General features: G+C 42.2%; 4 protein-coding genes across 6 annotated transcripts; 3 read left to right on the top strand and 1 right to left on the bottom strand.

Annotated features, from left to right (window-relative positions):
- Positions 1 to 59: 59 nt before the first annotated feature.
- LOC306788032 (uncharacterized protein) lies at positions 60 to 8414 on the bottom strand (the record flags this gene model as incomplete). Its single annotated transcript, XM_079283361.1, has 6 exons — positions 60 to 170; positions 268 to 370; positions 471 to 533; positions 629 to 1594; positions 8198 to 8300; positions 8405 to 8414. 6 exons carry the CDS (start codon positions 8412 to 8414, stop codon positions 60 to 62), a joined length of 1356 nt encoding a protein of 451 aa, XP_079139487.1.
- Positions 3155 to 6407, top strand: LOC306787736 (uncharacterized protein). Its single transcript, XM_079282985.1, has 2 exons — positions 3155 to 3416; positions 4461 to 6407. Exon 2 carries the CDS (start codon positions 4467 to 4469, stop codon positions 5763 to 5765), a length of 1299 nt encoding a protein of 432 aa, XP_079139111.1. The 5' UTR covers positions 3155 to 3416; positions 4461 to 4466; the 3' UTR covers positions 5766 to 6407.
- Positions 8415 to 11759: 3345 nt separating the features above from the next.
- On the top strand, positions 11760 to 14091 carry cwc15 (CWC15 spliceosome associated protein homolog). Of its 2 annotated transcripts, none has more exons than XM_079284026.1 (7): positions 11760 to 11808; positions 12482 to 12629; positions 12818 to 12930; positions 13020 to 13120; positions 13199 to 13309; positions 13425 to 13582; positions 13694 to 14091. In XM_079284026.1, exons 2-7 carry the CDS (start codon positions 12496 to 12498, stop codon positions 13821 to 13823), a joined length of 747 nt encoding a protein of 248 aa, XP_079140152.1. In that variant the 5' UTR covers positions 11760 to 11808; positions 12482 to 12495; the 3' UTR covers positions 13824 to 14091. The 2 variants fall into 2 exon arrangements, with proteins under 2 accessions (XP_079140152.1, XP_079140153.1); XM_079284027.1 differs by lacking the exon at positions 11760 to 11808 and adding an exon at positions 11811 to 11923.
- Positions 14092 to 14929: 838 nt separating this feature from the next.
- mtmr2 (myotubularin related protein 2) lies at positions 14930 to 20351 on the top strand. Of its 2 annotated transcripts, none has more exons than XM_079282932.1 (16): positions 14930 to 15114; positions 15826 to 15928; positions 16030 to 16053; positions 16183 to 16246; positions 16358 to 16452; positions 16543 to 16647; positions 16906 to 17010; positions 17090 to 17173; positions 17269 to 17418; positions 17523 to 17711; positions 17813 to 17998; positions 18109 to 18315; positions 18393 to 18485; positions 18586 to 18699; positions 18858 to 19034; positions 19139 to 20351. In XM_079282932.1, the coding sequence occupies exons 1-16, from the start codon at positions 15035 to 15037 to the stop codon at positions 19301 to 19303; spliced, it is 1941 nt and encodes a 646-aa protein (XP_079139058.1). In that variant the 5' UTR covers positions 14930 to 15034; the 3' UTR covers positions 19304 to 20351. The 2 variants fall into 2 exon arrangements, with proteins under 2 accessions (XP_079139058.1, XP_079139057.1); XM_079282931.1 differs by having other exon boundaries at positions 16180 to 16246.
- The last annotated feature ends 866 nt before the right edge of the window (positions 20352 to 21217 follow it).

Here is a 21217-nt window from a genome sequence, read left to right as displayed (position 1 = left end):
CGAACAACACGTTAATTGCAGTACACTTTGAGTGTTCTAGAGCAACATATTCATCCCAGTTAGGTTTTGGTCTCGAGAGCTTCTGCAAAGCAGCCACTGCAATGGACCACTTGGTCATGCAAGAACATGGCGGTCATCAAATCTCCCAGGGCCTTTGCACACACCCCACACTGCAAAAACATACTCAATATTAACATTATGCAATGACAATAGCCCGTCACTCAATAATAGTCATGAACCATTTGTTTGGTGAGCGGCAGAACAAACCTTCAGACACTCAGGGTGGCAGGCCACCACAGGTTCGCTGAGGTAGATCTTGACTTTTCCATCCATTATTTTCTCACAGAATGAACAAACATTGCTTTTCGTGCTGTGGAGAGAAAGTGTGAAAAAGATTATCACCAATGTTAACCTTTGCGTATGTATCATAACTTAGACAATGTCTGAATTTCTACATTTTGAGACATTACCTGGGCTTCTGCTGAGTTTGTGTGGATTGTGGATCCTCCTTGGACTTTTGAGACACGTCACAGCTACAAATAAATAGCCATAAGCAAACAATAAAGAAGTGAAAACATGAAAACCAGAAAATATGTGATGTGGTTCATTTTTATAAGAGCTCACTTACGTGTTGGTATCATCAGAGTGTTGGTTCAGCTTGGTCTCCTCAGTGTGGGATGGTTTTGGATCCTTCAGAGGCTCAGGAGCAGCTTCAATTGTCGGTGGCGCCACATCTAATGCTTCCGACAGTTCAATGAGTCTGCAGGAGAACGTATCCTGAGCAGCTTCAGCATCTGAAGATGTTACAGGCTCCACAGCATCCTTCGTGCTCAGCTCCACCACATGATCTGCTGCTCTCTCAGGTGTTGGCTCAACACTTTGCTCGACAACAGGGTTTTCAACAGGCTGGACTTCACACTTAACTACCTCTTCAGCTCCAGGCCTGAAAACCGGCTCTGCGGAGGCTGCAAACTCGACTGTAGACTCTTCAGGCTTAAGTGCAGTTTCGGCTGCAGCTTTGGTAGGCGATTCAGATGCAATATCTACCTGTAAGTCAGGGACTGGGTCCACACTCACTTGGAGAACAGCATTCTCTCCTGCTGCACCTGTCACGTCAGGTGTCTCAGGTGATGGCTCCACAGCAACCTCCGCTACAGCTTCAACACTTTCTTCTGCAGCCTGTTCTGTAAGACCTTTCTCAGGGACAACAGAGGTTTCTGCAACCGGATCTTCCATATGAGCATCCACTGAGTCCTTGGCCTCATTGTGTTCTACGTTTGACTGGTCAACTGTTTTATCAGTTTGTTCTCCCTTGTTTTCGGGACTTGTGTTGGCAACTGTTTGCTCAACTGGCTCCACAGGAGACAAGGCCTCTGGATGTTCCTCTGTTGGAGAAACTGGCTGTGGTTCACCATTTGGGATTTGTTCTGCAACATGAACTTCTGCAGAGGCGTCAGCAGCCCTGACATTTTGTTCAACATTTGACTGGTAAACTGCAGCATATTCTTCCTTGTTTTCTGCAGTTATGTTGGCAACTGTTTCTTCTGGATGTGCCTCATCCTTCTGGATACGTTCTTCTGTGGGTGCTTGGGGCCTGTAACAGAGGGAGATACTTATTCCCAGCTATATGCAGAAAAGACATAGGAACAAAAATCCCTCGACTCAGCAGTTACACTCAATGTAGAGATACTCTCAAACTAACTTTGCATCATCTGAGGTCTCCACTGTTGACCCCTCAGGCTGAGCATCTTCTTGGGGAGGAATAACTTCACCATTTCCCTGAATAGAAGAATCTCTAAAACATAGAGCAGAAAATAACAAACATATACATCTGGCACAAACATTCAATATTTGGGGTTTTAAATGTTCAGACTTAACTTAAGATAATAATGCAAACCTGAAAACAAGTGTGCATTTGTGGTTTCTCATTGTTTGCAGTCTATTTTCAATTAAAATTCAGAACATCCATACCCTTCAGATGGAGAGAACTGTGTATTTTCGAGAGGAGGGCTTAGTGGCGAATCTGATCTAGGGTAAGATTATGAAACACGCTTTGAAAAGAACCGTGGCTTAAATCAGACGACATACAGTAACAAATTATATTATATAATATACTAATTATATATTTGGTCATTTGGTAACGTACACTTTCTTATGAATAAAGTGTCAAAAGATAAAACCTTCAGTGAGGGAGGATAAGATGTAGGAGGCGTGGCAGTTTCAGAATATCCCTCATTCTTCTTTTATATAAGTGACAGGTTCATCTATAACCTTCAAATTAAAAAAATGTTGTGCAAAAAGTCCAACCTGCATTACTTGATGGGCACAACAAATCACACAGGAGAAAGGGGGGGACGCTACAATGATTGATGAAGTAAAACTGACAGCCTTAAATGTCAACACAATGTTTACTAATCATGTAAATATCACCAAACATGTTGCACTGAAGTGAGGGGATGGAGCTGTTTTCTTGAACAAGGAATGTGATCTAATTACATGAATTAGGCAATTTGGTCCTAGTTTGTGTATCTCATCTGTTGACATTGCTGATAATAGGCGAGATACACACAAAATTGAACTGGATCAATTATGCTTGTGGTAGCAAAACATCTTGATAATGATGTAACTCTTAATAGATTGTAAGGTCATGGTCTGAACACACTGAAAAAAAGGCTTGTGGACCTTTTAATTAATTAATAATAATAATATAATAATAATAATTAATAAGTGAGTGGAACTAATTATTCAAATACATTTGCATGGTGTTGTCCTTGGAAATGGTAATAGATAAAGATGTCTCTTAATCTGGCAAGGAAAAGTACATAGATATTTTGATATTGAATGCTCTATATCTAATTAGGTAAGATTATGTTAAAATAAAAGATATTCAAAACCAACCCAAAGAGAAAAATGCAACCATTTTGGAGTGATACAGAGCTGTTTCTTTTGTGGAAAAACTTTGTCTTGTTTTTTTGTGGTTCTTTATTTGATTTCTGTTTGTAAATGTATCTGCATTGTGATGCTATTTATTGATTGTATCTGAAATCCGTACAATTGGACACTTATTTTTGTAACAGGAACTTGGAACCTTTATTTTGAAAGAAACCTTTCTTTAACTTCCGGTTATCTTCCTCAGGCTTGTGATGCTAGGTGGTTCATGCTAGGAAGGGAAGTGTGCGGTCCTTACTAAACATAACCGCCTAATTTAAACTTTCTGAAAGCGAGAGGCATGTAGCGGCGACTGTAGACTGAACACTGCCACTTGGTTTGTAATTTGAAGCGCAGTTTTGTCTCAAAAACCACGAGGCTTCACACTATTGTAACGTAAGCTAGTTTATAACTGTAACGTAACGGTTCGCGACGTCACACAACCAGCACAGGACGAGTACCCCACTAACTAAAACACCCCAAGACCAGTAAGTCAGTTGGCATTCCAATAAGTTTACCTACGGAGAAGGTGCTTTGTGACAGATCGTTTAACTACATTATTACGAAGTACGACCTCAGACGGGTTTCGGAGAAGCAGCGGAGCAGTCAGTGTCTTGTGCCTGTGTCAAATGACAGGAACCTGTAGTTAATTAGAGAAGTTGGCTACTAACGCGCGAAGGAAACGTCATCATAGCTAATATTTCTCGGCTGGTGTTACACCCCTAATTATCCGATTTGAAACAACTACCAAAATGCGTACGTTTGCAGTCGATTAATGTGGAAACCGTAGAGACAGATCAGGTCGTAGGTAGAGAAATGAAAACTGTAGAATCGCATATTGTTTTGCAATAATGAATAATATTTTAAGAGATTTGAATCAGGATCTTATAAACTTCTTCATACACCATTTTTATCAAATTCAAACTTGACTAGTCAGGTATTTTACATCTACACCTTGACTTATGTGGTCTGGATGTAGAAAGTGCAGCAATAAAATGCATTTTTTGTTTTCACATATTAAACAGGGTGTAATGCTGATTGAACTTGTTTTTGATCGAGAGCTGGGTTGTGTATTCTGGATGGACAAAGAGGAGCACTCTGACCCCTTTTAATGCCTTCATAGGTTGACTAGAGATCCATCAACAAAGAGCCCATCACACGGCTGTTAATGCATGACAATTTTAAGTGAACAAATAATCTGCTGAGGGATTGTATAACTTTAGTTTCATTCATATTTGTCTTTAATTAGTGAATCTAAACACAACTTCAGCCTTGTGCATCCATCTAAGTGGTGAACTTGAATGTTGGATGGAGATTATTTTGCTCTGGTTCTTGAGGTTGTACGCATTAACAGTTGGGACAGCGATCTTGTAAATTAAACTTGGATCAAAATAAGGAAGGAATGTAATCCCCTTTACCATTAAGGTTATTAAAACATAGTTTTTTATAAGATAACTACATAAGTAGGCTGATTGTGTGTATCATATTTGTTGAATGTGTTATTCATGCTTGTGTTTCCTGTGCCATCCCAGAAAGAAATGCCATCGAGGAATCATCTTGACAAAGTCGGCAGGAAGAAGAAGAAGAAATGGACCGAGGAGGCCATGGAACGTGCGCTGATCGAGGTGAAGTCGGGAAGGTGTACGGTGAGACAGGCCGCCAAAGAGTTCGGAGTCCCTAAATCGTCACTGGGGGACAGAGTCAGTGGACGGGTGACACCAGGGAGTCGCAGCGGGCCGGCTCAGCTCATAACATCTGCAGACGAGGAGCTGTTGGTGGAGTTCTCTTTACACATGTCCAAGCATGGTTTCCCACTAACAAAGCAACAGCTGGTGTCCTTTGCCTCGTCCATTTATAAGCGGCAGCATCGGAGGGTGGCATTTTCTAAACTGGGCCAGACCTGGTGGCTCAATTTCCGAAAACGTCAAGAAAAGAACATCACCATTCAGCCAGTGGACAACGCTGTCCGGGGGAGGTCAACGTGTGTGAGAAAAGAAGCAGTGGATCAGTTTTTACATTTGCTGAGCACTGTCATGGACGCTCGCGGGCTCAGAGACAAGCCTCATCAAATCTTCAACTGCAACGAGACAGGATTTCAGCTGGGCAGGAAGAGGGTGATTCTCCCCAAATCTGCCAGTCTGGGCTACAAGCCAACGCCAGGCTCGAGGGACCACATCTCCGTCCTGGCTTGCTTTAGCGCAGCTGGAGAGGAAATTCCCCCATTTATTATCTACTCAAAGGCCTACCCAGGGGGAGTATGTTACAAGACTCAAGGGCCTCCGAATGCCCTCTATGGGTGGTCAGACTCGGGGTATGTCAACTCTGACCTTTTCAAGAAATGGTTCCTCAAGCACTTCCTCCTGCACGCACCGAAGGGCCGTCCGCTGCTGCTGATTTTCGACGGTCACAGGTCTCCCCTGAACCTCGAGGTGGTGGAAACGGCTCGTAGCGAGGACGTCGTCCTCCTGTGCCTCCCGCCTCATTGCGCCCACATCCTGCAGCCGCTCGACGCCGGTCTCTTTGTCCTCCTGAAGCAGCGCTTTGCGGCACTCGTAGGTGACGGTTGCGCCACCGACACTCACTTCGCAGTCAGTAAGAAGGAGTTCTCGGCCGTGTTTAAAGAGACGTATCAGGTAGTGAAGGAGGAGGAGGGTGTAAGGATTGTGAAGGAAGGCTACAGGAAATGTGGCATCTACCCGCTGAACCACTTTGCCATCAACGAGGGTCATTTAATGGCGTCGCACAGCATGTGCCCAGCAGCTGGACCCTCCTTGTCCACATCAGCACAGGGAGTGCACAATGTAGGAGAGCTCACAGCTGCTGGACCCTCCTCCTGACTCCTGACTCAGCAATCTGTACTTTTTGAGTGACTGCATAATTGAACAAAACCTGTGTAGTTCTGTCATTGGAAATACTGAATGGGGGTACACTCCAACTTGAGTATTGAGCACTATCGGGGTCCCCAAGACAAATCTAAAGGAGTCAAATGTTTTTTTAATGGAACAAGAAAGACAAAATGAGGGAGATTCTCTCATCATTGTTTGTTTCTTGTCACATATCAGTAACTTTCACCTCTTCGGGCCTCTAAACATCATTCAAATGAAACAAGCGGAGACAGAACATTCATGGCAAAGTCAAGGCCGTGACGTGTGGACGTTTCTTCACGAGCCAAAAGAACTCCTGCTGTACGACAAAGTTACTCAAGCTCAAGAATACGGACAGTAAGTTCTGCTTGATTTCTATTTCAGTGGCGTAAGCGTTGGATTAGTGTGCGAGGTGAGCGCTGTGAGCTCGCTAGCTAACTCTGTTCTGGACTGATGGAAGTGGTTTAATGTGTGTTCAGCTGACATATTAAAGCAGGAGAACAGATTAAACGGATTACATTTTAGCCACATTGTCAAATGTTATCTTGTTTGAGACGTAATTACAGGAACTATAGGCCGTTGTGAAAACTTAATAAGAACAATGTTTTTTTTAATACTGAATGAAGTTAATTCATCTGTGAATGATATTATTCCTTTGCTTGAGTATTCTGAATGTACTCGGCCCATTAATTAGTTATAAAAGGAATGTACTGCCTGAATAACGAACTATTGAGGAAAGTTGAGCCTTTTTTTAATTATTTGGGGAGGGGCGTCTTCAGGTGATCTCAGGGAGAAAATAAATGTATTTTTAAAATATTTTTGCATCACAAATCTGTCCATAAGCTTAACAGGTAAACACTAAAGGGGTTGTGTGTGTGTGTGTGTGTGTGTGTGTGTGTGTGTGTGTGTGTGTGTGTGTGTGTGTGTGTGTGTGTGTGTGTGTGTGTGTGTGTGTGTGTGTGTGTGTGTGTGTGTGTGTGTGCGTGCGCGTGCGCGCGCGCGCGTGCGTGTTCAAGGTGATGTAATGTAACTGCAATAGGTACAGCTGGCAACAACACACAGCGGGGAACACATCTTCATGTATTAGTAATTATGATAACTGTGTAAACAGTCAGTGAATGTTGCAGAACATATTTCGATCTATTTAAACAAAGTAAATGAATATGATTCTTGAATGGCGCGTTACAGAAAATGATCCTCGCTTTTTTATGCTGAGCAAAACACTGAGTTTAGTATTTGACGCACTCGATCACTAAAAGTTGGTGGCTGGTAAAATATTTATACGGCTCAAATTGTGATTTATGTTCATTTGCCGAAAAGAACCCTTTTGGTATCGAAGAGCAAACATGCAGCTGTAAAGCAGTTCCTGTGGGCCTTTAGTGGGAATGCTCAAGTAATAATTGTATTCAGATCAATGCTTCATCAAGCAACTAAAGCACTGGTCTGTATGGACGGAGCAGAGCCGCCCAGGGCTCAGTTAATCTTCATGTATGTAAATAATATCACACATGGTGGTTTATCACTGAAGCCTTTATACCTTTTTTTTTATGCACTGACACAACAGAGTATTTCAGTTTAAGATGTTGCAGACACAATATTTAAATATAATGTTTTGTTCAACCCCAAATAAGCTAGTTTGTTAATGCCGTCTCGTGCATTCACTCGTGATGGGGAAACGGAGCTTTCTGAAGCTCTGGTGTCCACTGCTTTGAAACACTTTCTGTCAGAATTGGCGACATCTCCTGGCCAGCCCGTGGTATTGCATCGGTACGGACGGATTGACAGTTACTACAAAATGTTTTCACTGCTTTCGTTTCTCCCGTTGTTGTGAATGCAGTGTCGACAGCTTGAAGAAGATCCGCACACTGCGTTAAACGCCCTCAGCTATTTTAACTGTGCAACGTTTCGGTCGAACAGAGATCTTCGTCAGGCGTATTGCTCTGTAGTTCTGAGAGATCTAGATCTCAATTAATATGTATGTGAGCTTCTGATGCAGTGTGCGGATCTCTTGTTTAATTCTCCTTTTTTTAGGTTTTTTTTTATCCAGTTCCTGTTGAAGTTTTTGTTGGGATGTGCGTACCCTACATACACCACCCTGTACATCTCTCTCATACTCACTCAAATTTCTTGGCTGTGGACAGGACGTATGAGTGCGTGACTGAAGACGGTCCGGTCTCCACAGCACGGTCCGTCCTGCAAGACAGAACAAGCTGTTGTGGATTTGCAGCATCTTTGTTGCACCATTTTTATCTCAAGACAGTCCGTGCTTGTGATATAACAATTGGTAAATGCAGGAAAGCAAGATAGCATCAGATTTAGATTTGTAGCTTCTTTTTTTATTTTTTTTTATTTACTCATAAATTATGACTTTGTTTTGAATGTTGCATCTTGATTTCTGAGAGTACCTCGCTTCTTCTTGCTCCTGCTTGGATTTCTGGATCCAACAGCCGTCATTTTTCAGTGCATTCCGCACCCTGGTGGTTTGAAACACCATGTTTCTGTTAACCTCTACAACACACACACACACACACTTTCTGTTAGAACCGAGTACCAAGAATACATGCATAACTCTTAAAAAAAAGGTTGAAATGTTTGATTGAAGTGTGACTTACCATTTGACATGATGCTGGTGTTTTTTCAGATGTTCAACCTGATCAAAGTATTTAATGATAAAATGTTCACATTTTTTCCAGGTTTGTTTTTAAGTTTCCATAGAAATGAAAACAACAGTCATATCAGTGTACACAACTGTAATATATCATATCTGCCTTATATCTGTTGAGCCCTTTTTCCTGACTTCAGACACAACCCGTCACACCTGCATTCTGCAGCACAACTCACTCAGGATGTAAACATGACATCAAAGCATTTCTTATTCATGACCGAACTATTCTGAACAACTATGCTCCTTTGAATCTGAATTAAGGAGCATTGATAAGCATTGAAATTGCATATTTACACTAAAGCTCACCACATTTGCTTAAAATGAAACCGGTTGAAAAATGTTCTACTGGAGTGAAGAAAGTCATCCTGACAGATTGTGGTAATGTTATTCTACATATTTGCTGAGGCTCTTAACCCGCCCTGTGTTTACAGTGCATGTCCTGTCACACTGGGCATCTGGTCCATATTCTCTTTGAGATCCACTTAACATTTTGACCTGCACTTAGAGTTTTAATCTCCTGTGATGAATCTCGCAGGAGATGTGCCAGCACCAATTAACCAGGTCAAATACATTATGCATAGAAAATTAAAGCAACGCTGGCTCTGTAATGAGCCCATACCCCTGCATAGCCAGTGGAAATAAAAACAAAAAAACAGAACTAGTGTGCAGCACATTCTTGCACCAAATTGTGCTCTCACCTGCTGAGGTCAGCGCTGTCAGAGCAGAGTGGTGTCGAGCTTCCTCCGGGTCTCTTGTCTCATACGGGCGAGCCTTCTGTTGTTTTAGATTCCTCCCACTGATAGCACCTGGATGCTATGCAGGTCGATCGAGGGGGTGGGTGGCTTGGTTTCCATGTAAATCAAGGGAGTGGGCAGACAGGTGACATTGTTTTTTAGTTCCGTGTTTCTTGAAATGTTACATCGCAGAGTTGCCAGATCCACACATTCACATTTCATTTCTAAGGTGTGAGACGACCTTTTTAAACCAACAATTTAGTGCTTGGTGCTTGTTTTTCTTTTTCATACTGTACTGTAAATGTGGCCAGAAATGACACCTTGCAGCTCATTAACTGAAGAAATTTCCCAAGAAACATTTTTAGTGTTGTTTCCTCTTGGCTCCAAAGAAAGATGTTCTTTCACAAACAGGCTGTTCCAGTTGGGGGGGGGGAATCATGAAGGACCTGATCTGAAGCTACATGGAATTTAATCTACTCAGCTGTTCTATCGTATCCAATCAAAAATGCGCAACTTTTCCAGAGAAACTAAAACAAATGTTAAGTGATTTGACATTGTAATCAACCGAAATGTTCACAGTTTGGTGTGTGGATTATTCACAAAAATAACATAGTAATATATATATTTTTTAAAACCTGCAGCCAAAATTATCGGCATGGCTTGATACTGGTTAGTAAGAAAATACTTGTTTAACATTTGGGTGAACGTATCCCTTAAACCAGGGGTCTCAAACTCCCGGCCCGCCACGTCATGTTATGTGGCCCGTGAATCCGCCAGCAAAACAAATAAAAAGATTATTTTTTTTTTTTTTTAAGTTAGACTTGTTAATAAAAATATACCCATTGTCGAAATTATGAGACAGAAAGTCGAAGTTATGAGATAGAAAGTCAAAATTCTGATAGAAAGTCAAAATTATGAGATACTTAAACACAGTCACAGAAGCAGCTCTTTGGCTGGTTACTGTACATTTGACATGTAAATGTATTGTGAGTACATTGAATACTTCAAACGTGGCTTTACAACACATGAAATACTTCATGTGGGATTGTGCAAACGCACCCTTGAAAGGATTTTAAGCTTTGAACAAAGTTATTGTAATAACTTGTTTGATATTTGTCTTTGCTATTTTCTTCAATAGTTTGATCTTTGATAGAGTAATGTGGGTTTATTAACCCTAAATTAAAAGGATTTAAGTTGTAATAACAGAAATGTGCTTAAATATATTTTTACATTTATATAACTGCATGTACAATATTTTTACACTTATTTTTACAGTTATTTAACAATATGTTATGAGTAGTTACATTTACAACCGGCCCTTTGAGGGCGACCGTGATGCTGATGTGGCCCGGAGTGAAAATGAGTTTGAGACCCCTGCCTTAAACATAGTTAAAAAGTCAATAGAACTAGCAGACTTTATCTGTTTTCCTCTCACACTAACTTACGCACACAGACACAGGTAGCTGCATAAATTCAGCATTGTGTCATCCCTTCTTTGATGCTGTGTCTCCGGTTGAAACATTTCCACTTGACAATGTCAAAGAAGACCTTTTAGAGACAACATATTTGAGGAATGCAGCAGAGCTTCCTCTGTTGGTTTGCCTCCTTGAACCTCAGCCAACGTTATCGTCAGTAAAAATTCCTCCTGCACGTTATCAAAACAAGATCAGTAGTAGGTGTATTGCGCAATGAAAATTGTGGTGGCGGAAACAGGTGGGTACATTCTGTCCTTCACTGCATTTTTGTATGACTAAAACATTCCACAAACAATAAAAGGGACAAAGTGAAAAGAGGACATTTCAGCAAGTTTTAAAACCAAAAGGTATCTTTTGTTACTATCAAATTGGAGACTGTTCTATAAGTATTGTGACTACAAAGCCAAATACAAATTCAAATGTATCATAGTGTGTGTGCTTTGTCTTTAATGTTCAAGTATGTGTGTTCTGTGTTTCACCCTGCTGCAAGACAAATCTCCCCTTGGGGAAATTTACCGGCAGCCTTGTTTTTCTGTGGCCATTTTGGCTTGGCTGCTTACATTGTCGTGTATTTCCATTTTAGTTTTCAAAAAATGGCCTTCAAGAATTGATATTATAAGACTCATATGCCGACTACTTCAGCATTGTATAGCTTGTACATTATGAATAAATATAACCACAATGCAATCTTGAAAATCTGGCCATTATGGATGCAATGCAGCCATAACATGATATGTGACTTTCAAGGCATTCAAATTACTACAATTCAAAGGCAAGTTTAATTTGTATCATATGTTTTGATGCATCTGATGTGTTCTGCCTCCTGTATTCATCACTACAACGCTGCACATTTGTATGAAGGCACTTCACTTGTTCTTGCAAGCAAAGGTAGAGTATATGAAAAACATTCAGAAACTGTAGAATGTTCGTTCAATAAGACTTATATTCTCTGATCACAGCGACAGTTGTGTTTGAATAATATTTAGACAAATATTTCTAAATAAAATATGAAGATTTAGTAGTCTTCTAATTCCCGGGTGTTCTTGAATGCATCTTTTCCGCTCCATGTTTTCCACCATAGTTTCTACAGGAAGTGACGTCACACGTTGTGTCGGGTCTTTTTGTCGTGTGGTAGCAGCAACGTAAGTGTTATTTCTCTAGAAATAATTGCTAAAATGCCGATAATTCGAAATTTTATTTTATTTAGATAAAACACCTTTTTGAAATAGTTCGTGTCCAATTGTACACACTAGGCAGGTGAGGCGAAGGAGCATTGTTTTCCTCAACAGCGTTGTCAAATCAGGCTAGCATGCTAGCAATTTATTAGTTAGCTGCACTGGCTAACTAGCTAGCTTATTTTCTGTACTTTATCAATAACTCGTAAACAACTTATTTGCCTAAAAACAGATTATATGATTCACGAAGACAACAGCCTAGATGTTAACCTTTTTAATTGTATCAGTTAAAACGTGTTTGACGAATGAACAAATGAGTTTGAATGTAAAATTGTGAAATTGGTAATTTCACCAATTTAGCTCATTCAGTTTCTCTCAACCATAATGAATCATAAATGCTTATATTGTATACAACTACATCAACACAACCATATTACCTGTAACGTTCATTTATAAGATATTGTACACTTTCCCTGCAGACAAGATGTGGATGGTGGATTCTTAGCTAGTTGACAATATATGTCCTCACTCAGGTTAAGACACTTAGAGTAGCATAAAATATGTTGTTGTTGGTGTGCACTGTTCTAAACATCACTTGATTTTCAGTTCACGTTTGTTCTCCTTTCATGTGCCACTACAGCAAAGCCATCAAAGATGACTACAGCTGCCAGACCAACGTTTGAGCCGGCGAGAGGAGGGAGAGGTAAAGGAGGAGGAGGGGATCTGAGTGCCCTGTCTAAGCAGTACTCCAGTCGAGATCTTCCAGGTCACACCAAGATAAAGTACAGGTCAGTTAAGCGAGCACGAGTGGAATTGAGTCTTGGGTTGTAATTGGTGTGTTGCACAGATTGACATCCAGTACGAGACTTTCTGAACTGTTCCATGCTGCACCTTCTGTCCACTCAGTCTGAAGGTGGATGTATGCTGGAATCAAAGGATGTTTTTTTGTGTTGATAAAATGTTCTCCCGTCATAAGGCAACCTACCCAGGATAACCCAGAGGAGGTGCGTGCCCGTGACTTCCGCAGGGAGCTGGAGGAGAAGGAGCGTGTAGTTGCACGTGAAAAGATCAGAGAAAGGGGACCAAGAGGTTGGTCTGTCCGTAGGGACTTGCTAAACAGCTTCTTTAGTTAATATTTCTGAGCAATAATTTGAACCCATGAAACACCAATTTTGCAGATCACACCACATCATCATCATCTTCGTCATCATCTTCAAAGAGGCCCAGACTGGATCAGATCCCAGCAGCCAACCTCGACGCTGACGACCCTCTCACTGATGTAAGTGCTGGCACTGCACACTTGGGGGTGATTAGCACTCATCAAGCTCCCTCACCAATGTTGCTCGGTTGTTTATAGGATGATGAGGACGAGGACTCTGATGACGACAGTGATGACGACGACACTGCTGCTCTTCTGGCAGAACTGGAGAAGATCAAGAAGGAGCGGGCTGAAGAGCAAGAACGCAAAGTAAACTATCATTTCAGACTGACGTGTTTGAACCCGGCTGACGGCAAAATAATGGGTTTAGTTTGAGAGGAGGCAAATGCCTCATTTAGTGACCTTGTTTCTTCTCCCATCGTAGGAGCGGGAGCAAAAGGCAGAGGAGGAGCGGATTCGCATGGAGAATATCTTGAGTGGCAATCCATTGATCAATTTGGCAGGGCAACAACAGCAGCAGCAGCAGCAGCAGCAACAACAGCAGATAACCCAGACTCTGAATACCTTCAGAGTAAAGAGAAGGTATCTTACAAACACAGATATGCCTGCACAACACGAGTGTCTCATTTGAAGAAAAAGTTCCCTTTTACTTTCCTCTAACCACCAACATTTAATTTGTCATTATCTTTCTAGGTGGGACGATGATGTTGTTTTCAAGAATTGCGCCAAAGGAGTAGACGATGCACGGAAGGAGAAACGCTTTGTCAATGACACACTTCGCTCTGAGTTCCACAAGAAATTTATGGAGAAATATGTAAAGTAAAGTAAAGGACTGTCTGTTCATTTTGTTGTTGTTTTCCCGTCTCATCTCTTTGGTCTCTGCCCGACTGTTGCCCTCTGTCCCAAGAGTGATAGATGGCATTTAGATACATTCTGTACTCAAATGCATTAGTATTTGTACAGTCAACACATAAAATGTTGAATATAACTGAGTTGGTGAGGACTGAAATTGTTAGATTCAACATCTGTCTTTCTGTATTTTTTATTTTTTTTTTAATATTGATTTCAATAAACATCTTTAAGGCTGTGTTTTAAAATGGCTCGCAGGAATTTATTTTAGAACAATGGATGTCATTGTGGGGAATTATTTAAAAAAAGAATTATCACAGCTATGTTATTTACCATTTTCCCCAATGTCATCTAGTTTTGGTACAGCTCTAACAGAATAGGTTCATATAAATCCAAACTTATGGACCTTAAAAAATTAACTGACTTCAACATGGTACAATATATTTATAAGGTTCAGAATAATTGGTTCATCATTATTGGTTCAGAATAATTTCTTGGGAATTGTTCATACAAAAAAATGATTCAACACATCCACAAAATTTGAATCATATTTCTAATTCTCTAATGTCATCTGAGGGGCATGTTTTGATTTCATGTCTGCCTTTAGTGTTGAAGCAAACCGTATATTCCAATAGTCATTTACAATGTTTAATTGCTCACATTCAACATTTATATGAATAACATAAATGTTCAGGAATGAAGCAACAAAATAAAACTAAAACAATGAAGTTACCGAGATGTGGCATTTATGGGACAAGAAACTTGGAGAATGTGCAAAGACGTCCGAAGCAATGTACGTGCACGTATGTTTTTCCTCAAATAGTTCAAAAATATTATACTATGCACTTTTTCAATGCACATCAATCTGTGGTATTCCTTATGAAATATACCCCACCGAACGTCTGTTACAGCTGTTTCAGAACGAGTCGTACGGTTGTACACAACAAAAACGTCCAACGAGCTTTGAAGGCATCACGCAACACGCCGCCAGGGGGCGCTCCGTTCAACAATCGCCTCCTTGTGTCAGGGATTGGGAGGCTGCTGGGAAAACATGGCAGCTTCCTTTTGTTGGTGGGGATTTACTGTACTCCGAGGAGGGATTTAAACGCATTCTTCGGTGGACAGACACATCTCCGGTCGCGTACACACCGCCAGTCATCCAAAACACTTTGAAGCAGGAGGAACATGGAGAAGAGTGGCAGCATCGACAGTTTGGGCTCGAAGCGCTCCTCTTCCCGACAGCCAAGTGTTGATTCATTGTCCAGGTAGCTGAACCCACCACAACACTGCGCTGTCTAAGCTAACCTCAGCGAAAAGTTTTGAAAGTAACAGAAGGCTTCGTGTGTGTGTGTTTCAACGTGAGCTAACGTGTCTAATCCTGATGCACCGTCATTAACCCGTAAGAAGTTACCGGTACACCACAGACCGTGTTGGTTGATGTGGTGAACAAACTCCCATGAAACCACTGATGACTAATCTGGGTACCAATTAACGGCGGTTGTTATTGTCGGCTATTAGGACTTATAATGAGAAGGTGGAATACTCATTTGTACTGTGAGATGTCAAAAATGTAAGAAAATGTTCATCAGAAAATATCAGAGTGCAGAATAATGTCACATATTTGCATACTCAGTCTGACCAACAGTAACAATAATCGACTGAGGTGTTTTTGATTAATTACTCAAAGGCTAGGGCTACAAAACATCTGAAAATATGAAAAAAATGACTGTCACTATTTCCTAGAGCCCTCGGTGACTCATACTAACTCAGTCTGACTAACAACTAAAACCCCCCCGAGTTGAAAATACAACATTCATAACATTAGTTCAATGCTTTTTGTTATTTGGCCAGTTTATCTCATCGAATATTGGCTCCAGCACACATCAAAATGAGACGAGGCTGTGGTTCCACCATACTGAGACTGAAGGTATTTACAGTATTTCATCACTTTGTGTTTTTTTTTTACCTGTCGCCAGTACTTCCACCTCTCGCTCTGACCGGTCTGCCCAGGCCAAGCCACCCTTTGCCATGTCCTCCGAGTCTGTGGCCGCCTCTGCGGAGCTCTCCCCAGAGTTCAGGGTGAGTAGCCTGCGCATAGTTCACCGACATCCTGCTGCTTCATTATTTACTAATGATAGAGACTGAAGCGTGACTCTCGTCCTTTCTGCACCCCCTTTCAGGTTAAGCCCAAACCGGCTGCCAAGGTACGCCATGTCAATGCCTTACACACTACCCAACATAATAATTAATGTGATTACTCCGCTTATGTCATGGGTTCAGGTCAAGAGGCCGCTCCACTTTCAGCTCTAACTTGTATGGAATCTCTCCAGCAGGTGCTCAGAGATTCAGACAAAGAAGAGCCGCAGTTACTTCCAAATGAAACTGTGCAGGACATGGGTACGTTCTCTCTTCGCTGCAATCACGATAGCTCGCATACAAAAAGGAAAAGGTTTTTGTAATATATTCGATATAATGGCGAAATCTTTTTTTTCTTGTTTTATTTTATAGCCCAAGATGTGACCTATTTCTGTCCTTTCATCGGAGCACTGAGGGGAACGGTGATAGTTACCAACTACAGACTTTTCTTCAGATGCATGGACAGGGTATGCTTCATGGATTTTCACAAAAGCACTTAAAGCGCAGCATTTTGAAGGATCACACTGTTTTTTGTAATATATGTTGTTGGCTTCTAGGAGCCATCATTTGTGCTGGACCTGCCCCTTGGGGTGGTGAGTCGTGTGGAAAAGATTGGAAGTGCATCAAACCGTGGTGACGTGTCCTACGGGCTGGTTTGTAAGGCGAGTACGGTGGAAATGCTCCGGAATAACTACACCTGGTCTACAGGTTGCAGAGCTAAGACAGCGCAGTAGATGCCAGTTATATGGTGCACAGGCTAAGGCATAAAGGGTGATCCTCCTCCCATCCCTGCTGCGCCAACAGCACTGGCAGAAATCATCGTCGTTAAGAAAGAGTGAGGGTATGAACACGCTCCGTGTCTGCAGTGTCATGCAAACATACAGCTGTTGACCATGGCCTGCCTCTCTGCCTCTCTGCAGGATATGCGTAATCTACGATTTGCACACAAGCAAATGGAGGACACACTGAGGAAGTCCATTTTTGAAGTGCTGGTGAAATTTGCGTTTCCTGTTTCCAACGGGCTGGTGAGTGATTGTCGGCCACACTGTCGCTGCAGCTCTGCACTGTCTACTGGTGGATGAACTTCTCTGCCACTCTCCACAGCAAATATACGCCTATGAATATGGGCAAGTCTTCCCCGAGAACGGATGGAAGGTGTATGACGCTCTCTCGGAATACAAAAGACAGGTATTTGTTATTTTAAACGACACAAAGTCAAATGCTTTGCTCAATGTTACAGAAAGCCGATTACATCGCTTGCTCGTGTGTGTTTATTTTAAAAGGGTATACCCAATGAAAGCTGGAGGATAACAAAAGTAAACGACCACTACGAGGTTTGTGACACTTACCCGTCGACTCTGGCGGTGCCCGTCAACATACCGGACGAAGAGCTGAAGAGAGTAGCTGCCTATCGAGCCAAGGGAAGGATGCCTGTGAGTGACCGGCCTTCCTCACGGATCTAACTGTTCCTCTCCCGTGCCGCTGGATTGTCGGACTGTCTGTGGTCTTATTCGGTCGTACGTACGTTGTTGTGTAGGTGTTGTCGTGGATCCATCCAGAGAGCCAGGCGACAGTGGCGCGCTGCAGTCAGCCCATGGTCGGGGTGAACGGGAAGCGCAGCAAAGAGGACGAGAAGTACCTCCAGGCGATCATGGACGCCAATGCTCAGTCGCACAAACTCTTCATCTTCGATGCAAGGCCTAGCGTCAACGCCGCGGCGAATAAGGTTCATTACATGTGTTTAAAAAAAGGAAACCCAGGATCTCCATTGTTACGTGGATGAACCATCGCATCACCAACACCGTCTCCACTTTTTTTTCTTTTCAGATGAAAGGCGGCGGTTATGAAAGCGAGGACGCGTATCAGAATGCTGAGCTGGTGTTCTTGGATATTCACAATATCCACGTGATGAGAGAGTCGCTCCGTAAGCTGAAGGACGTGGTCTACCCCAACATTGAGGACTCCCACTGGCTCTCCAACCTGGAGTCCACTCATTGGCTTGAGCACATCAAGGTGAGCGTATACACTGACGCATCGCTGTGATTGCAAACTTGGAAAGGAAAGACTTAGAAGATGAGCCAACTCCCAGGCTCTTGACCAAATTGTTTGTGTGTGTTTTGTAGCTGATCCTGGCAGGAGCGCTGCGCATTGCAGACAAGGTGGAGTCTGGGAAAACGTCAGTGGTGGTGCACTGTAGCGATGGTTGGGACCGCACGGGTCAGCTCACCTCCTTGGCCATGCTCATGCTGGACAGTTACTACCGCACCGTCCGCGGCTTCGAGGTGCTGCTGGAGAAAGAGTGGCTCAGCTTTGGTCACCGCTTCCAGCTGGTAAACTCGTTTTCACGCACTCATCGAGTTTAGGAGTCCCAGTTCCGTCACCAATTGTGCTTTCCCTCTTCTTTTAGCGTGTCGGTCATGGCGACAAGAACCACACAGACGCGGACCGCTCACCCGTTTTCATTCAGTTCATCGACTGTGTCTGGCAGTTGACTCGCCAGGTAGGCAATAACTGCTGCCGATATGTGGAAGAATGAAAAAATATCCTCAGAATAAGACGCTGTTTGAACAGGGACACTAATGAAGCTGTTTTTATTGAAGTTTCCTGCGGCGTTTGAGTTTAACGAATACTTCCTGGTAACCATCCTGGACCACCTCTACAGCTGCCTGTTTGGGACCTTCTTGTGCAACAGCGAACAGCAGAGGTTGAAGGAGGTATAAGAGCATTTTGTTTCACACGGCATTTGATTTTAGTCTCGCAAAAATGAGACGTTTTAAAGTCGAGCACAGGACCGAGTGGAACGCCTGTTACTGGTCTGGAGGTTCGTTGTGCATTCGGTGACATGACAGCGACACCTTTTTCTGTTTTACAGGAGATTCCCAAGAGGACAGTGTCGTTGTGGTCATATATAAATAGCCAGCTGGAGGAGTTTACCAATCCTTTGTATGTGAACTACTCCAACCATGTGCTGTTCCCCGTAGTCGGCTTACGCCACCTGGAGCTCTGGGTTGGCTACTACATCCGCTGGAACCCTCGCATGAGGCCTCAGGTATGTTGAGAAACCCGTCTTTGCTTGCCTTCAGCGTTTTTAAGGGTAATTGTTTGCAATTGTTGAACTCCACACATTGTTTTCGATGTCTTGCTTTTTGCCAGGAACCTGTTCATCAGCGCCACAAGGAGCTGCTGGCGAAGCGGGCGGAGCTGCAAAAGAGGGTGGACGAGTTACAGCGCGAGGTGACCAATCGCTCAGCCTCCTCTTCCTCTGAGCGTGCGGGCTCCCCCACACGCTCCATCACCCCGGTGCAGACCTTCGTCTGACACAACTTTGACAGCGCAGACGGTCGCACGAGCTGAATCCTACCTGAGAGAAGTTGCCGTACAGCAAGAGTCCGTTGGCCACACCTGGCGCCACAAAGGACCCGTGTGCCAAACCGGCCGTTAATACACGACCACCAAAGGCCTGATGCGCTTCCACCTCTCACAGGTCATGTAGTGTCCCAGACTGCTTCACTACAGCTATATTGTACCCTTCCTCCAGGGTTGAGAGGACATGTAACCAGAATAGTGAGAACACCTACAATCAAGTGTTGATCATTTTTGAAGTACACTAAAATATTCCTTGGGTAAAATATGTATGCCTGATACACTTCATAAGGAACACTCCCTTCATTCCTCGTCACTGCAATTTTTTTTAGATGTTGAAAGTAGTACCGCTGAAGCATTTGTGAAGATGTACATCGCTGCAAAAATGATTTTGAGCTCTAGTACTAAACACGACTGAATGGCCCGGGGTTGTTGAATATTCAAAATGTAGCCAAAAGGCTGTAACGTTAGCTTCTTCTAATGTTAGAGAACATATAGACGGAGCGCATTAAACAAGTTGTCAGGTTGTCTTCTCAAGTCGGTGCTTTCAGATGGTTGTGACCAAACATCCATGTTTTTTTTGTTTTGTTTTTCCATGTATACGTAATGTGTCATGTGTGACATTCCTCTCAGTTTTGTTTTTCTAACTAGATATTTATTATCCTTTTAGTCCAGACTGTATTTATGGTTCACAAACACACGCTGTCTCGTGTCATGAATTGATTAGAGATGTTCCCATGCAATATTAATAAGCTACGCAGAATATGCCACCAGTTAATTTGTCCCAGTTAATAGTCGACTACTTAGTAAAATGTTAATGTGTGAACATTTCTTACTGACTTATTATCAGACTATTTTTTTTATTGGCAGCAGAATGTGTAACGACTAATAATTTGCTTTTGTGTGTTTTTCTAGTGTAATGAATATCTGTGCCTTGCTCTGAATGACAATGGGAGAATAAAAAGAAAGAAGTGTGCACAAGTTTTTTTAATTGCCAAGAGGAAACGGTAAATACAGTGTTAGTTAGCCTTTTCACTGTGTATGTAAATACTTGCAATAAAACCCAAAATTAAATTTCAAGGAGTCAGTCTGGTTTGTTACATTAGTGTTCCGTGAACACAAGACCCTCCAGTTTATTTCTTGCCTTTACCTACTCGTGTTTCAAATCATAGCAGAGCCCCAATGGCATTAATTATCTCTTGTTATGATTATGGTCTTTCCATAAGATATAAGAAAAAGTCAACTTTTATAATAAATTAAGTCTGGCATTTACAGTGTGAATGTGCTTTAGGGAAAATGAAACTGCAGAGTCTCTGAAAACGTCATCATCAAGCTTCACTCTTATACCTAAATATTAGATGACTCGCCATAAATTGGCTTTAAGGCATCTTTTACTTATTAACAGGCTTATTATTCCCTTGATATGTCATGCCCATTACTTCAAATTAATTTAGATTGCCACTTAGATTGCATTGCTCCCTCTTTAAAAACGTATAGTTAAAATAGTACGATAGTTTTTCCACATGATTGAAGCTAGGCTGCTGTGCTGTATGCACTTCATTGCTTCAAACCGTGTTACACAGTGCAGGCAACAACAAGTGTCAACGTGTATTAATATATTTGTTTTTGGAGGAAACACTATTTGCATATGTTCATCGGCTTCTTACAAGTTTTCATTGTGATGCAGCAAGGCTAATTCTATTTATTTACCTGCTGTTGTCAATGAACCTGAAACTGATGCTAAGGAGTCGCACAAGGACACGAGAGAGGAGAAACGAGGAGACAGTCAGTTGGACTGATTCGGGGGACAGCAAAGAGACTGGAACTGGAGCTGATGGGTCTATCTCTCCATCCATCATGGCAGCTGAG

The sequence above is a fragment of the Melanostigma gelatinosum genome, assembly GCF_949748355.1.
Source record: "Melanostigma gelatinosum genome assembly, chromosome: 14".
In the NCBI taxonomy this organism is placed as follows: domain Eukaryota; kingdom Metazoa; phylum Chordata; class Actinopteri; order Perciformes; family Zoarcidae; genus Melanostigma; species Melanostigma gelatinosum.
Note: the sequence above shows the minus strand (reverse complement) of the source record. Positions and strands in the feature narration are given on the sequence as shown.